At 31.9% G+C, this 18,018-nt stretch overlaps 1 protein-coding gene across 1 annotated transcript in view; it reads left to right on the top strand.

Moving 5' to 3' along the window:
* The first annotated feature begins 2,849 nt into the window (after window positions 1-2,849).
* LOC129225896 (uncharacterized) overlaps window positions 2,850-18,018 on the top strand; it is a 35,546-nt gene continuing 20,377 nt past the window's right edge. Inside the window, exon 1 of the mRNA XM_054860427.1 lies at window positions 2,850-3,710. Within this exon, the coding sequence (XP_054716402.1) occupies window positions 3,239-3,710 (472 nt within the window). The 5' untranslated portion in view covers window positions 2,850-3,238. The remainder of the gene's footprint in view (window positions 3,711-18,018) is intronic.

Below are 18,018 nucleotides of genomic sequence, written 5' to 3' on the forward strand. Positions count from 1 at the left end.
ACGTCAGAGGGTACGGCAGGACGTAAGGATGTCAGCACGTCGGATAAGAAAATACACAATGTCACCCCACGTTCTCTTTCCTCCTTGCTTTAAAGGCTTTTTAAAAGGCACAACCCCGCTAGAAAGAATGGAAGACCAGACGACATTCAATAAAAAAAAAAGAAAAAAAGACATTTTTAGATTTCTGACTTGTGTCGAAGCTACGGGTGGGTTTGTTGACAACAGTGAATTGATGAAAGACCAGCGAGGCATACCTAGAAGACATAATCATTGCAGATGTTAAAGAATAACACTATTCCAGGACTCTACACACGTAAAATGTCAGTGTGAAGGGATTTAGTTGTTTATGAAAACATTAAGATAGGTTTTTTCCCCCTATCAGCGTTAAGAAAACAGGAATTTTATAATGGGGGGGGGGGAGATTTTAAGGATCAAAATTATTAATGAGATTGTTTCCTTCACTCAAAAGTACTACTTTTAGTCACTGAAATTGATAGAATAAGCAAAAAATAAATAAATAAATAAATAAATAAAATAAAATAAAATAAAATAAGTACATAACATGGAGCAAGAAAAAACTTTCACTTTCCCAACGCTTAATTTTTAATTCCTTTTTTAAAATGTCCAATCTTGAAAATAAGGCGTGGTGTTTATGATGTCACAAATGATGTACTTTGGCGCATCAGTCTACTGTGTTTCCACGTTATGATAATCAAGAGCAAATTAAATATTGCGCTCTACGCTTGCTATCAACCATATCGTCGCCAGTACATGTGAGTAAAGAAACGAATTAAATATTGTACTCTGTGAATGGCATCAGTGAATGGCAGTTCATCATTTGTGATGTCATCGGCAGAAGCGTAAAAAATAAAAGCGCACCGATTAAAATATTTTTTTAAAAATATTAAACCTTGTCAAATTATTTAAAAAATGGTCAGATCCTATGTTTTTAAGCGTGCTCTTTCAGAAAAAAATACTTTTAAAATTTCGGAAACGACCCCATTCATATAAAACCATCAGTAGTTATCACCCGCGTAAAAAGTTGACACTTATAAAAAAAAAAATAAATAAAGAGATATCAAAACATCCGGTAAGAAATAGCTGAAAGGTAGCATTGTAAATTCAGACACCCATTTTCCAATTTTTGAACAATTTTAAAATTTATCTTGCTATTTTATTTTTTCTTAAAACTGTCAACTACTACAATAATGCAGGTGTGTCCCCGAAGTCCCATTTCTCTGGGTGACCCCGCTCCTTTGGTGGAAATCCGTAAATAAAGCGTTTTCTTCAAAGTTGGTACGCATTCAAATACTTTTTGTAATTTGTTGGTAGTTTCACAAAAAAATTTATACCTAAAAGGTCACCAATTTAATCTGTTGGAGTCACGCCCATTTGATTGGATCAAAGCATTGTTTGCCACAGGTCTGCATAATCGGAGCTTGTGGTTTTGGGAATAAAGAGTCGGAGTCGAAGGCTCTAAAATTCTTGAAATCAAGAAGAGGTCATTTCCTTTCGACTCAGCAACCCTGAGTTTCGCAACATTTTCGGCACGGACCAGTAAAATTTGTAAAAAAATTAGTTGTGTATTAGCCCCGCCCCATTTCTTTTTGCGTAAAAAAATAAGCTGATATTTACAGACGGCTCGTACTTTCAACATAATAAAAGGCTATCGAAGATTTCTTTGACATCATCAAAGTCATCAGTTTAAAAGCGTTTTTAAAAGACCTTTTTTTTTTTCCAGTAGTATACTCGTTCAAAATTCCTTTTAACTTCAAGCAATAAACGCAATATTTAGAGCAGGTTAATGGAAAATGGAAGTTTTCTCTCTTCATACCCAATACATTTATATTAAAACGAAAGTCAATACCGTTAATTTATTTTATTTATTTATTTTTTTTAAATCAGAATAAGTAACAGGTAAATATATTTTAAATTTCAAGAAGTTTCACCTGAAATAAACTTTAAAACGAAAAGGCTTTGAAACAAAACACAAAAAATGCGAATTAAATATTGCGCTCTTCGCTTGCTATCAACTCCATCGTTGCCAATACATGTGAGTCAAGATGCAAATTAAATATTTTGTTCTGTGAACGGCAACACTGAATGGCATTTCATCATTTGTGACATCACACGACAGAATTGTAAACAATAAAAGCGCACCAATTTAAATAATTTTTTAAAAATATTAAACAAATTATTTAAAAAATGGTCAGATCCTATGTTTTTAAGCATGCTCTTTCAGAACAAAATACTTTTAAAATTTTGGATAGGACCTCATTACAAATCTCTGAGTACCGGTCAGATCTTTCTTGTGCACCACTGCTAGTGAAATTATTTTTGATTGCTAAAATTTAGAGCGTCCTTCCTTCGTTTTTGTAACTTGCACTTGAAAAACTCTTTCATAGTTCAAAAGACGAAGTCTTTAAAAAAAAAAAATCAGATGTGTTTCATCCAGAAATTTCTTAACTGTGTTGCCCGAAAATGTGACCACCTTCCGAAAATCTCCGCCCCCTAAGTTGTAGCGCCCTGGTTTGAAAACTAATAACCACTTGCTTTTTCTACGAAAAAAAAAAACCTTTCTACAATTTCGAATGAGTATGCGCCAAATATGGCACACATACTAGGAAGTGGAGCCATGTTGTTTTTCATCTCTCCCTTCTTTCGACCTTGAAGATCAGAGCCCGCGAAAATCCACGTGCACTGTAAGCGTAGACGCATTTTACCGCCAAAACTTTTCAGCCAATCATTCTGATTGTTGATAGAGATTCCTGCCTTCCGATTGGCTGAAACGGATGGCGCGCTTCACTGATAGCTAAAGTAAATCTTTTTACTACTGGGGAAGCCATTGCGTCACATGTCTCGTCATCATTGCTTTTGCGTAAGCTGGAGTGCATGCCGGTAACAAGAATTTAGAAACCGCAAACTCAATTGCCTAATATCGTTTTCGATTAGTGGCTTTTGAAACTTTTTATGTCTATTGATTACGCTGCTGACTTCTTGCGACCAAAAACTGTTTGGATATTCCAGATCGAAGGGCAAACTGATATCGCGTGCAAATCCCAACACGAGTGATCGCCATGTGTATGTTGGATTAGACGTGCCTTTTCGTGAAATAATTCAACTCGGACATCGATATTCATTCGGTAGTGGAGGCATGAGTTAATGTACTTCAACTTCGATTGTTTATAGACACTGTTGATTTTCTGAAGTTTACAAACTCTTCTATCAAACTACAGCCATGCCTACCAATGTTAATGACCTAAATGAGGCTTACTGCATCGCAAGAACTGCCAATTTGCTTCGCCAAGTGTATCCTCACATTCCAGAATATCCGACATTCAACGTGCGCCGGAATTTGTTCGGGCGATCGGAATCTGAAACTCCTGTTAACTCTGAAAACTTAAACAGAGTGTTGTCTGCAAAAGCAGAACAGGCCAAGCACGAGTGGAACTTTGATTTCGTCACTGAGAAGCCTAAACCTGCGGGCAGGTACGTCTGGGAATTAGTGAGAAGTTGTGATTTGCCTTCATGGTATTCTGCTAGCGAGAGGCAATTGAATAAACATATCCAAGTGGACTTTGAGGATATGGTCGAGGAGAGCGATCATTCGTCTAATGGAGAAAAGGAGAATAGCACAAGCGATTTCAACCAAATTGACGCAGGAAAAAGTATGAAAGGGAAACGTCGATTTGTTCAAACGACAATGAGAGGTAAGAATTAAATTACTTAATTTTTCTCATGTTATGTGTATATTTTTCCTTGATATCTAGGTAATTGGAATTGCCCCAGGCCCTTCATGGGGAGGGGGGTGACAGGTGTCTGCCCCCTGGTTTTGAGAAATCAATTGAATTTACCATATGGGGGCGTGGTTTGTTGTTTTTCGATATAACAATCCCTACCCTTTAATCCCTACTTGAAATTTTTAAATGACTGGCATGTATTTACATTAGTCACATGTATGTTGTACTTTGTACAAATATCAGGAGTGAACGTTTTCCTTTTGATGTGTGTCAGTTTCAGTCGTTTTTTAAAAAATTGTCACTAAGTGAGACTGAACAAGCTCCAAGTTAAAAAATAATAAATAATTGGTGAATGAGTGAATTTTTCAAATAAAGCAGCCTTTTTTTATTCAATTTTATTACATGACCCCATTAAAGAAAAAGCTATGAGAAACTAATGATGAAAAAGTGTTAATACATTTTCAAACTTTTGATAGAAAATAAAGTTGTATTTTTATAAGCAAAATGTTCCATATTCAATCTTTTTATTTAAATTTAGGGCTCATCCACTTTTTATAGGACTATGTAATTCATATGGTAAGATTTCCATTTTTCTTAAAAACTAGTAGGTATATCTAATTACCAGTCATCACGTGTTGTTATTGAAGATATTTAAAGAATTTGTTACTTTTATGTCATTTTCTGCTGGTCCGTAAAAATTGCTATTCCAATATGTTGAAGTATTCCGCATTTTACGTTCCCCTTTTTTAGAAAACCCGCTTAATACATTTTTTTTAAACAGATCAAAATCATATATTTCTTCTACATGATTCATGGAAACTTTTTCTCTGGCTTTATTCGAGAAAAATTTGTCTCTTAGCAGTTTGACGTTGTTTGGATTTTCTCTGTTCCATTTCACTCTCTTCATTTTATAAGCATGAAAGTACTCTAGATCTGTTTTAATTTGCTAATGCAAACAAAAAAGCAAATTTGACAAAAAAATGAATCAAACTCTCGTACCTAGAGAACAAGGTTGATGTTGGAAATGGGAAATCAGACAGATTTGTTAGAGGTACAATGTTGAATCTGTGGGAGCATAACTCGTATTCAATGAGGAAACCCCGCATAAAGCAAGTAATATTTTTGTGACTAATAAAATTTCTATTGACTTCTAGCTCAACTTATCCTTTCTTGAAAATTTTCCTTTTAACATCCCGAAGTCAACCATAAGTTAGGAAGGAAGTATGAGAATGTGTAATGATTTTTTATTTTTTTAAATTTAGTAGCAATGCTTTTGAAAATTAAATATTTGTTGGTAATTCACCTGGGGGGGGGGGGTATCTTAAGTAGCAATAAATATTTCATGTTAAATAGCAATAAGTATTTCAAGTCAATTTTTTCCTTCTTTAAACTTTTAACTGCTAATTTTTTTATATAAAATATGCCACTAAAAAAACCCAGTTGGATGTTAAGTTTTGCAGTCTACTCTAATTTCTAAAGTGCTACACCACATGAAGTATTATTGTTTAAGAAAACTCGAATTAAAATTAAACATTAAATCAAAGTTAAATAATTATTTGCAATTAAAGAGAAAAAAATAAAATATTTGGCAATGTGTTTTTTTTTTTTTGGATTGGGTGTTAAATTCAAGTTACACACAGGTAAAAAAATTTTAACAAATATTCAGCATTCAGCCGAATATTCGGTTCAAACTTTTACCAAATATTTAGTATCAGCAAAATATGGTATTCGGTGCATCTCTAAAGGTGAAGCATTTTAAGCTGAACAACTCTTAACATGCTTAATAACATTGATAGGCAGAAAACTAACAGGTTAATCCAGGTTTTTACTCTCATGTCCCCATTTCAGAGGGGGGGGGGGGATATATCCCATTTCAGGAAATTTTTCGGAGAAAAAAAAGTCAAATTAACTGTATCTAGAGCAGTGATTCTCAACCACTAGAGTCTAAAAAAATTGCCACGTCTAGAAGCCACATTCACAAGAGTTGTGTACCTCGTAAAATTTCCGCTCTAGCTTCAAAAAAATCTGGTTGGAAAATTCACTGTTCACATGTAAAACGGTTGAACATTGTACCCGCAAAATCGGTTTTTACCCAGCATCCTTGGAGGCTTTACCCAGCAAGTAGACAAAACCAGGGTTGGGTTTTGGACTGTCCAAAACTGGTTTAGGACAGGACAGGTGGTTTTTACCGTCCATAACTGTCCAAAACTAAGCTAAAGCAGTGTAATCTAATCAATCATTATTTACTGCACTATTCGTAATGCATAAATGTAGTTATTAATGAGGTTTAATGAATGAGTATTTGATAATATTTTTCCCCAAAATGTTAATTGACAAAATATTTTACTTAAAAAAATTGCAAGTAACTATTACATAAAAACTTCCTTATGTAAGTTAGTAGAGTTATAAAAGGAAATTCACAACACTACCAAGACAATTAATTACAGTTCCATTTATAACTCAAAGGAATGTTATTAAATGTGCAATATTTAGGTGCAAAAAAAAAAAAAAAAAAAAAAAAAAAAAAAAACTTATTTTTTTTAAATGGAATTTGCAAATAAGTTTAACATGATGCCTTTTTTTTTAAATCATAGATTAAAGAACAAGAAATTGATGATTAAACTCTTCTGTTATAGAACTTGTGCTATTCTTTTTTAAATTCATATTTGTAATATAATACATTCTGTAACTATAAAAAATTGTAATTTATTGCATTTAAGTCAATTACTGCACTATACTTTGAACCCTTTGTTTGCACACATGCATAAATGTCAAAAAATTTGGTTTAAAGATAAAAAATAAGTCCTGCATACAAATTGAAATTTTTAAGGAAGAATTTAATTTCTACGTAAATAAATTAAAATCAGCTGCATAAATAAGTTACATATATATTTATACTTGAACGTTCACATTGAATAAATATATTAAATAGTAAAAAAAAAACTAATAATTTTGACACATTTTGTTCTGTTTCTGATATTTTCTTACAGAATATAGTTTCTCAAAAAGTACTATTGAACACAAGGGTTTTGAAGAGAACTTGTTTACCCTGCTTTCATTTGCACACATGCATAAACACAAAGAAATTTGGTTACTAATGTTGAAAAAAAAAACAACCTAAATTAACTCATGCATACCAATTGAAATTTTAATCAAGAATTCAACTTGTATGTAGCTAGATTAAAATCAGCTGCATGAATAAGTTGAATGTTCTCATCGAATAAATGTTCAATATAAAACATTACTTTGATACAATTTATTCTGTTTTTTTATGTTTTATCACAGAATTCAGTTTTTCTAAAAATATAATTTTGGACACAAGGGTTTTGGACAGGACGGTAAAGACCAGGGTTTTTACCAGTGTCCAAAACCTTGCCAACCCTTAGACAAACCTGTTTTGCATAATGCATTCTGGAAAAATACTCCACATTTATTCCAGGCGGAAGAATAATCCACATTTACCTGGGACATAACCAGAGTGCGGTTAAAGGTAGATTATTTCTGGGGTCGAAAGGGTCCATGCAAATGCAGCTAATGTGAACCTTCCTCAAAAATTCCTACCTGTCTCTGTCTGCATTTAAAAAAAATTCTTAGTCATCAAAAGAATAAATAAATAAAATAATGTAATAAGTAATTTATTTATCTTAACATTCATTTTTTTTGAAGTCAATCACAATAAAAAAAAATTACAATTAATATGTATAAGGGGCATTCCACGGTATTTTTGACATTATGTCGAGTCCGTAACGTGACCTTTTTTTGCCATAACTTTTTAACTTACCCTTTGATTTGCGAATTATTTTAATTTGAGCTGGTGTGTTGGCAGGAAAAGATCAAAATAAAATAATATGCTAATCAAACAGTAAATTAAAAAGTTATGGCAAAAAAGGTCACGTTACGGACTCTACATAAATGTCAAAAATACCGTGGAATGCCCCATAACTAGATTTTAAAACCTTCAGTCTGCAAAAAATGTTTGCATGTTTTTACTGGTCTGCTGCTCTATTAGGGTTGAAAAATGTTATCTGTTTCGCTGTCACAAATCTACTTTAAAATCCCTTTACCCCAGGGGTTTCCAAACTTTTTGGCCGGAGGGCCATATTTAAATTTTTTTCGAAACCTGCAGACTACCCTTACTTTTCCTCAATAGAGGTAGCTTATCATACAAATTGTAATGTATAGAGACGTACCGAGTACTCGGTAACTACTCGGTACTCGGCATACTCGGCCAATTTGCCGAGTACTCGGTACTCGGCCAAATTTTGATCAGATACTCGGCCAATACCGAGTAGTTGCAAAAAATTGAATATTGTCCAAGACAGATATTAAAATTTATAAAAAAGCGCAAGCATATTAAATATTCTGCAATCATTTCACAAGTCAATTTTAAATTTTGAGAATAATGAAGTTTTTAATGCTTTAATGAAATAAATCTTTATTTTAATGTCCCCAAAGTTAATAAAACTTATTTATTAAAAATTGTGCAAAAAAGGTAAGTATAGAAAATAGGAAATTTTTACATAAAAAATAGACTTTTGCTACAAACAAAAATTAGTTATAAGAAATATAAAAATTCCTTTGCTTAAAAAAAAGGGAAATAAAACAACATTAAAAGCATAGTGCAGGAACATTGCAGACACGTGTTTTGGCGTTACAGGAAATTCCTTTTTCAATGCACAAAATGTGAGCTTGTAGATTTAAAGGCATCCGACAAAAGTTGGATTTTTTTGTCGAATGTCTTAACATTTGTTAGCTCACATTTTATGCACCGATAAAGACGTTCCTTCTAACGCAGAAACACATGTGTGCAGTGTTCCTGCACATTTGCTTTTAAAAATTATTTATGTTTGGCGGACTAGAACTAAAATAGATTGGTATAGTTTGTCTTAATTCCAACTTGATCAATCATACCTTTGATTTATTTATTTTTAATTTAAAAAATATTTTTTTTTGTAAAATTTTTGACGTAAACAAAATTTTTTAAATAATGCGAAATTAAATTTCGGCAGGAATTTAGTTTTAAAAACTTTTATATGGACAAAGAGGTCTATACTACTATTCCAATAAGTTCAAAATTGATCACGTGTGTGTCAGTGGTTCTTCTTAAAACATAATTGGTACTTGTTAACTCGGCCGAGTAGTGAAATGCCGAGTACTCGGTAACTCGGTACTCGGCCGAGTAGTGAAAGGCCGAGTACTCGGTACTCGGCTACTCGGCCAAAGTGCTACTCGGTACGTCTCTAGTAATGTAGAATCCTGGGCATATATTTGTATCAGAACTAATGGAAGCGTGCAAAAAGTACATTTTTAATTAAGTTTTACAGCATTCATAAAATTTTTAAAAAATGTTTCAAATTTAGTCTTCAGTTCTCATCCACCAGGTGTCAGAGAAATGAATATGGAAAGTATAACAATTCTCTCATCTAGAATCATCACTCACATTCGTTTATCACTGGATTAAGACGTTAAATGATAAAATTTTTTAACCGACTTCAAAAAGGAGGCGGTTATCAGTTCATAACCGTATGTATGTTGTTTTTTTTTGTTTGTCCACTCATAGGGTCTCACCTAGTGAACCGATTTTGATGATTCTTTTTTTAATGGATAGGGGATGGCTCAACTTAGGTCCCATTACTTTGTTTGACCATATTTGTTCTTTAGAAAAAAAGTTATGGGCAAAAAACAGTAAATTTTCTTCAATGTCCCTATTAAATGATTAAAATGATATTGTAGCGAAGTTCGCACTTCTCATCCGTGGATAACGGTGGCTCAGTGGTAGAATTCTCGCCTCCCACACGAGCAACCCGGGTTCAAATCCCGACTTGGACAAAGTGAATTTTACTAAAATTTCGTTTCTACTGTTTCCCATATTTTCTCGAATGTTCTATGAATTTCTGTATCTCTCCAAGTCTGGAAAGTTCCAGCACTTTCTCAAGTTGTATATAAGGAGATGTAACATTCATTCGTGGTTCTGAATAAAGATCTCGAGTTGAGACTAACGAGTATTCGCTTCATTTGGCTTTCACATTGTCTTCGCTATCTTAATCTACGCGACAATATGAAACTCATTGTTATAAAAGTATGGTGCCATATAACAGTAACATTAATAGTAATTGTAATGATAATTTTGAATGAAGGCTTCTCTGAAGCAAGCATCAAATTTCTTCAAGGGATATTTTGATAATGGGGAATCTGGCGCTGTCGTCTCATTTTTGGCGTAAATAATTTTATTTTAGTAACCCTGCTGATTTATAGTAACCCTATGTGAATTATCAAAATCTTCCTTTTTTCAGTGCTATTGTTCCATAGTAGGTGTAAACCTAACCTGGAAGCGAGGTGATGCAGTGATTAGGATCTGCTTAGCCTTCACAATGCTACCATTAGGCTTGACTCAACTACTCTGTAGTATTTTTATCGTTATCATCTATGCCGATAACAGATGATCGGAGCTAAGTAAGAAAATGCAGGATTGCATCATGAGCAACTTAGATGCTGTGGAATGTAAATTTGTTAGGAAAAACACAATACTTAAATGGTTATAATTAAATTAACTATGGATGATTTCCAGAGAGGAACAAAGATAAGTTTTTAGTGCCAATTGCTTAAAGTTTAACGCTTGTCAATAGTTTTTTTTTAGTATGAAGAATTTTTAAGAAAAAAATGTGAAGTTTCGTGATGGTAACTTCTTACTATTTCTGAAATACCTACATTTACACTAAAAAGAATGAAATAAAAAAATTTTGAAAAAAAATAGAACTGACTTCAAAATTGCTCTAAAAAGTGAAAAATAATTTTATTCTTTAAACACCATTGATAATGCTTTTAAACATAATTTTTGAAGTTGGCGCAAAAACGATAGATAAAATCATACACAGCCATAACTCAAATACAATTTCCTTAACCCACCTAGAAGTAAATTTCTCGCTATTCAAATATTGCTTCATTTTGAATTTGGAAATTAAGTATAGAAGCTCTATTATTCTGCATTATTCAAAATTAAATCCACTGAAATATCAATTTTGTGAATCTACTAATCACTAAATGAACTTTATTGACGGAGATACTAAGTTGGAGTTGAAATTAATAATTATTTATATTTTTCGTGCATTTTACTTTTACTGATTCCCGATAGCAGAAACGTAGTGTTACGTATGTCGCAGATCCTTGAGGAAGGTTGCAGACTATGTTTTAGTTCTGGTGGGTGGGAGGGGGAGGTTACCTAAATTTTTTTAAGAAAAAAAATCTTACATTTCAGCGTATGATTTGTACTGTATTTCCTGGATATAATTTACAGGTAGTATCATGTTAGAGATGCACCAAATACAATATTTTGCCGAATAATGAAAACTGAATATTCGGTTAAATATTTTGAACTTTAATGTTTGTATTTTTCTTTTATGCCAACATAAAATAGGAAATGTTCATCAACTTTGCGTCTTTTGTGAAATGTAAATATACAACCATTTAACCACATCAAGTATAATTATTAATCTAAAATAAATAAATGGTATAAATCATTTCTAAGGCAAAAGCAACTTAACATAATAAGTAGCTAATTTGGTTTGTGTTTATAGCAATACTACACAACTTTAATTTGTTTCTTTCTTGACCTATGATTTGATAACTGATGATAATCATGATAAACATGTTGGTTATAAATAAATAATCTTGTATTTATGAACACTGATTTTCTGCTATTTTAGTCCCCTTTGTAAATGAACAGTTGATAATATAAACTGATGTTTTATTGTTCGAGTGTTTTCTTTAAAATTGAAATTAGTACTTTGAAAGCGACAATATTTGTAAGTAGGGGAGAGGGGGGCACATGTGAACAGACCATATTTTACCCAGATAACATGAGGAAAAAAATCTGAAAAAAATTCATGTAGATGACAGCAGTAGTACTGTAAGCTGCCTGAAATTTCAAAGATCTCAACCATTTTGTTTTTTAGTTATCATAATAACTTCTGTTTTGGAAGGTGCCAGTAAACTTTCATGTTCCAGTTCTCAGAGTAAAAACACATTCAACACTATCTTGATTGTGATTTGAACTTGATTCATTTTGAAGTAGGATTTATAAAATAAGTTTTTGTACTCTATTTTTTAAAAAAAATTTGAAAGAAATATTGTTTTTTATCAGATTAGGTTTAAGTTGTTATATGGGGCACATGTGAACACACTATGTACCGTTTTATACGAGGGACTCCTTTACTACTTTAACAGGGTGGCGACAGATCAGGGAAAAGTCAGGGAACTTTATTAATCAGGGAAATATCAGGGAAAATTGATTTTATGAAGAAATTTTTTTTTTTTTTTTTGCATTACAGAATTAAGTACCCTACGAAATTTCCAAAAATTATCTGTTCAAAATAAATAAATAAATAAATAAATAAAATTAATGAGGTGCGATTATACACTGCCGCATATTTGTGAATCTTTTTTCCTCAACGTCAAAGTATTGAATCTTACTAGCCACAGGATGAAATTCCTAAGATTGCTTCGGTGTCTGTTAGGTTGTTTAGTTTACCTAGTTTGGAATTTCCTTTTACGCTTTCAATGCTACGTAAAATAAACAACCAAACAGGCAAAGAGGAAACCTTCATTAATGCCTTAGCTCCTTTGCCTTTACTTCCATTGTCTCGAAGTAATTAGCATACTGTAATCACGATTTCACGAAGAAATCTTTGGTTTTTGAATTAATACTATAAAAGCTTAAAAATTATTATTTCTTCGCGTTTTTAATATTGCTAAAATTAAACTTTCAATATTTTGAATTTCCTGTTTGTTTTTTGCCATTATACTTTTTGTTGTTACCTCAAATTATAAAGGTTTTCTTTTCTTCAGATTTAAGTGATTCTTTTATTTTATAACCAAGTTGTATTCTTTTAAATATTTTGAAATGAACTAATTGCTTCTTTTTTTCTTGCATTTCAAAGTTTGTTATAAAAGCAATCTAAGATTCTCTTTTGTTACATACTGAAATAATTTGAAATAGAGTTAACTTGTTCACTTAAGTAAATATCTTTATTTTTTTTATTGTTAAAATGCTGTATTCATTCATTAAAACCTATGTTCTTGATTAGAGAAAAGCTCCCTATGAATGTATGTCAAATGGTTTCATCTGTTTTGCATAAATATGTCAATTAGTTATATAAAAACAACTACATTACTTCTATTCTTTCACTATTACTTGTATTTTTGCAACAATTATTATACTGTTTGAAAATTTAGTTCAAAATAATTTCAATTACTTTTTAGTTCTTTCATAAATACACATATGTTTTTAAGAGTGATTTTAATAGTTTCTTAAAATTCTTATGCCAAGTGGTTTCTGGAAGTTTTTTTTTTTTTTTTAATTTTCTATAATCTTTCCATGTAGAAAAATTTAATATATTGTTTTGCAGGGGGGGGGGGTCCCCCAAAAATTAACTTTATATGCTTTCTTTTAACCATTTTTTAAAAAATGTAACATTTTTTAAAAATATATCTTTAGTTCAACAACTTTACACAACTTAAAACTTTTAAAATACTGCATTTTATACAAACATACAATGGATTTCAAGTAGAGCAAAGAAAGAAAACCATTATCATTGGTAACGTAAATCAGGGAAAAGTCAGGGACCTTTTTTTTACAGTTCCTGTCGCCACCCTGTTTAAGTCAGTGAAATTAATAGTATAAGCAAAAAAAAAAAAAACAAGAACGAAGTGAGAAAAAACTTTCATCTTCCTAACTCTTAATTTTTAGTTAATTTTTTTAAATGTCCGATTTTAAAAATAAGGCGGTGTCTTTATGTCGTCACAAATAATTAAATGATGTACTTTAGCGCATCGGTCTAAGTTACACTGTTATTTCAGCAGTTCCCAACTTTTTTAGTTGTGCGGCCCACCAATTTTGTAGAAAACAACATTGAGGCCCTCTAACTTCTATATAGTACTCGCACAAAATTTACTTTCTGGAGGGGGGGGGGGTAGACACCTGCTCATAACTGTTCTTAAGTGCAAATAACACACCGTATTAGGATTGCAAGCATGTTAAAAACCAGAGTTCTGGAGATGTTAATACCCTTCTCCTTTCATGCTGCGCCACTGATACAGATGTACTGTATAAGAACTAGAACAATTTTGAAAATAATTTTTATAAAAGAAAATAAACTATTGCATTCACTTAGCTGTTGATAGCTGACTGACATAGTTGTAACAAAACCCAAAACAACTCCCTCAACAATATTGTATACTATAATTGAAGCTGGATAGTTTTAGCCTCAAATAACTCGTCATATTCCATGCATATTAACAAAGAAGGATCACTTTTTACTTGAAGTTTGAAGCTAATACTAGTTTCCTTGGCAATTTCCTTTAAAGGAGTTTCTGATTCATTAGATTTCATCTTCAATTGTGGGGGAAAGTCCTTAAGAAATATGAAAAATCTGAATCTTAAAGTTCCTTATTGGTTATTCTGAGCCAGCGAGAGCTTTTAAGAGACGATACATTTAACAAGAGAATTTTCACACACACACACACACACACAAAAAAAAGGAATTAGGGCCCCAAGATTTATTTTGGTTCAGATTATCGACCAGTGTCCACGGCCCATTAGCTCGCTGTTCGCGGCCCACGGGTTGGGAACCGCTGTAAGTAAATCTGTTTTTAAGCATTAAAAAAAACACTTAGCGCTGATTCTTTTCTGCCGAAACTTATGCCAATTTGCTATCATTACATCCACCTGGTTTTGTGTTCATTTCGAATATATACTCGTTTTTGCAGATGGCTGGCTGGTGTGTTATCAAACCCTGTCCTCTCTGACTCATCCGTCAAGATTTAATTAACTTGAGTGCATGACAACATTCTGTACAGTTTTTTTTTATTATTATTATTTTAGGTGTCGTTGATTTTAATTAGACTTTGCCCGCATGGTTGCCTATTTTTATGACGCGGTTTCGTGTGTTTGTTCGCTTGATAGGTGACGCGTGTATGGGTGGGTTCAGCTTTTTGCTTTTATAATATAATCATCCAAGTCGTTCAATTTTAACAGGTGTGTGGGGACGGGAAGTTTGGGTTGGGGTCATATTATTCGAAGATGAATTAGAAATAGGCAATGTCGTTCTTTTTAATGAAACTTTCATTAGAGCATCGTTCATTTTTTTACCCGTATGTTGAATTCGTTCATTTTAAACAGTTGCGGCTGATTTCTCTCCATTTGAAATGGACACAATTTTAAATGGAGTAAGACTTTTTGAAATTGTGCTAATTGTAGAATACTTTTGAAATTGTGTCCATTTGAAATGGACACAATTTCAAAAGTATTTAACCTATTTGAATAATTCTTTTTTCTAAAAATAAATAAGGGTCCATATATCCTTTAGACATCGTTTTTGAAAATTTAGTTAGGTTTTTTGATAAAGAAAAAAAATTTATTTTCGTGGCGAAAAACTGCATTTTTACCGATTTTATGATTTTTTTTCTCCATGAAAAAAGTTTTTTTTTTACTAAACGGATATAAAAAAAATTCTATTCCAAAAATAACAATTTGATACCAGCAATTTAAAAAATGAAATTTAAATTGCTAAATTTTATTTCACAAAAAAGTAAAATTGATGTGACGTCAGAAAATTAGCGAAATTGTTCTTAAAAAAAAAAAAAAAAAAAACCCCACCAAATTCCGTTCTCGAAAATATTTTTACTATGTTGAGGGAATTTCAAATTGGTATTTCCTGAACTTGCAAGGTAAACAGAAAATTCGAAAATGAGATATTTGCAATTTGAATTGGATTTTGCACAAACCGTGTTGTTATTAACCGAGTATTATTAACTTATTCTTTCATGAAAGTACTTAAATTAAACTGAAACTATGCACTAAGTTCAGTTTTTGAAAATAAATATCACGTCAATTTGTCATGAAATATTTGTTTTCAAAAACTGGCATTTTGAGCAACACTTCTATTTTATTAAAGAGCATACTTAAATTTAAATGTATCCATATTTTTTAAATACAAATAAAATCGAAAGCTTTATCCTGATCTCATTGAAAAGCTGCACATGTGCTAAATCATTGAGAAATTTCATAGCAGAGGTGCTTGTGAAAAAAAAATTGACTCCCACCTCCGTGTATAAATGTTGAAATGCTTAGGACATTCTGCCGGGTCGGAACACTTGTTATACATCCCGCAGTTGACAGTTCAGGATTCAGACCCTTATAAGAAATCCGAATTTTTCCGCTTTTTATTCTCTTCAACAAGTTACTGTCAGTATCACCAGAGGGGAGGGTATTTCCTCCCAACTTTAGTGAAAAGACTTCTCAACTTGGTTGACACTCATTGTCCAACGTGACGTCATCGCTCATGGCATAGTTAAAAAAGTCTCAAAAATCTTACATCAAATCGTGAACTTGATCCGCTTTGAAGACCTCTGACTTGTTAGAGCCAATCAACCGTATCGCTCTCTTACGTTCCTCATCGCACCCTCTTTCGAATCTCTCTTCTTTGCCTCATTGACAGGCTTACGAGAGGAGGAAAAGAAATTTGACGCCTTTTTTTTTACTAACAGTTGTGAATTTCCTTACAAAAATGGGAATTCATTTGTTTAAATACAGTGTTTAAAATTAGGTACTGCATAATTTCGCGAGATTTCAATCATGACAAATATCTATACATAGAACAAGATGTTTGTGTGTGTGTGTGTGTGTGTTTGTGGCGCGCATCCTGGGAAAACGGTAAGGCCTAGAAAGATGAAATTTGGTACACAGGTGCAGTTTTTACTGAAAATGTGCACCTCGGGCTTCGATTTTTGATATTTTAATTAGAAAAAAAGTTATTTAATGTTTTATGCTATTTTTAGCACTTTTTAGTACTCTTGACCTCACAGATCCCGAACCAATCGCGCCAGACGGATATTTTTTGTACTATTGAGTAGGAAATTTAAGTTTAAATATGATGAATGAAAAATTTTTTAAGATAGAGCAATTTTTGTATTTTTTATGAATTTTTGAAAAACCTTTAATTTGCATGTTTTTCTGGGTTTTATTTATTTCTAATATCATCCCTGCGAGAAGTATCAAAGGGTCAATCCATTTCAAATCACCCAGTCAGTGTTGCTCAACATTTTTAATTTTCCCGATTCTTTTATCATGGATTACCTATGGGTAGACATTAACAAAACTGCAATTGAAAAAAATTTACTAGCCATATTTTTTATTTGGCAGCCATTTTTAAAATGGCAATTTGGCAAATTTGACAAAAAACAGAGTTTGCGGAAAATTGTATTGCCAATTCATTTTTAAAGATATCAAAATAATTTAAAAGCCAGTGTGTTAAGCATAAAATGACCTTTAAATAGACCATATTTTTATTTTCCTATCATGCAGGAAAGTCAGTTAAACTCTTTCTCTAAAAAATCGGAAAAAAGTTAACAATCACTAATTTTTGAGACCGTAAATTTTTAGGAAGGAAAATAGACTCAGCAATATTATTTTATTTCTGTGTTTGAGTACTCATAGTACTACCAACAGCATAAGTTTTAGTCTTTAGAATGAACTAGTGTTTTTCTACGGCTTTTCAAAAATGGCCAAAAACACGTTAATGCCAATTTTCGTAGGTCAATATCTGAAAAGGGACTGAATGAAAAAAAAGTGAAAATTTTATAAAATGTTCTTAATACTAATAAGAATGTCTCACAAAAAAATTATGACTGATATTCAACTACGTTTTGAGTTATAGAGCTGTGAATTTCAATAAAAACGCTACCGTTTTAAATACACTCGTGCAGTGCTAAAGTAACAACTATAGGCTTAAAATTATTTAAACTGGCAAAGTTAGTTGATGCTTAAGTCAATAAATTATTATTTAGAGTTTTAAAAATAATTTACTTAGTTTATATTTAAATGCAGCTCAAGTTATAATATATAATACTGCCAAAAACACTTGTTAAAATATAAACAACAACAACTCGCCCATAAAGCATCTTAAGCTAATATTCACCACAGCAGCTGGGAAGAAAAATTTTAATTCTGTGAAGTGTTGTGTGGTTTTCTTCTCTTTATTTATTTATTTATTTTTTAAATCTATCTTTAAATGCAGGTAATGATCTAAACAAGAGCCTTGTAATAGATGATCTGATTTTAGTAGAATCCACCATCAACACTGATTTCTTTCATATTATCTAACGTATCCAATTAAATATTCTTGAGCAATTCTAGCATTTTAAAAAGTTTATATTTCTTTTAATAAAAATCGTTCTATCATGAAAACATAATAATGACATGGGATAAAATTATTTATATACT

This window comes from Uloborus diversus, chromosome 7, assembly GCF_026930045.1.
Source record: "Uloborus diversus isolate 005 chromosome 7, Udiv.v.3.1, whole genome shotgun sequence".
NCBI lineage: Eukaryota > Metazoa > Arthropoda > Arachnida > Araneae > Uloboridae > Uloborus > Uloborus diversus.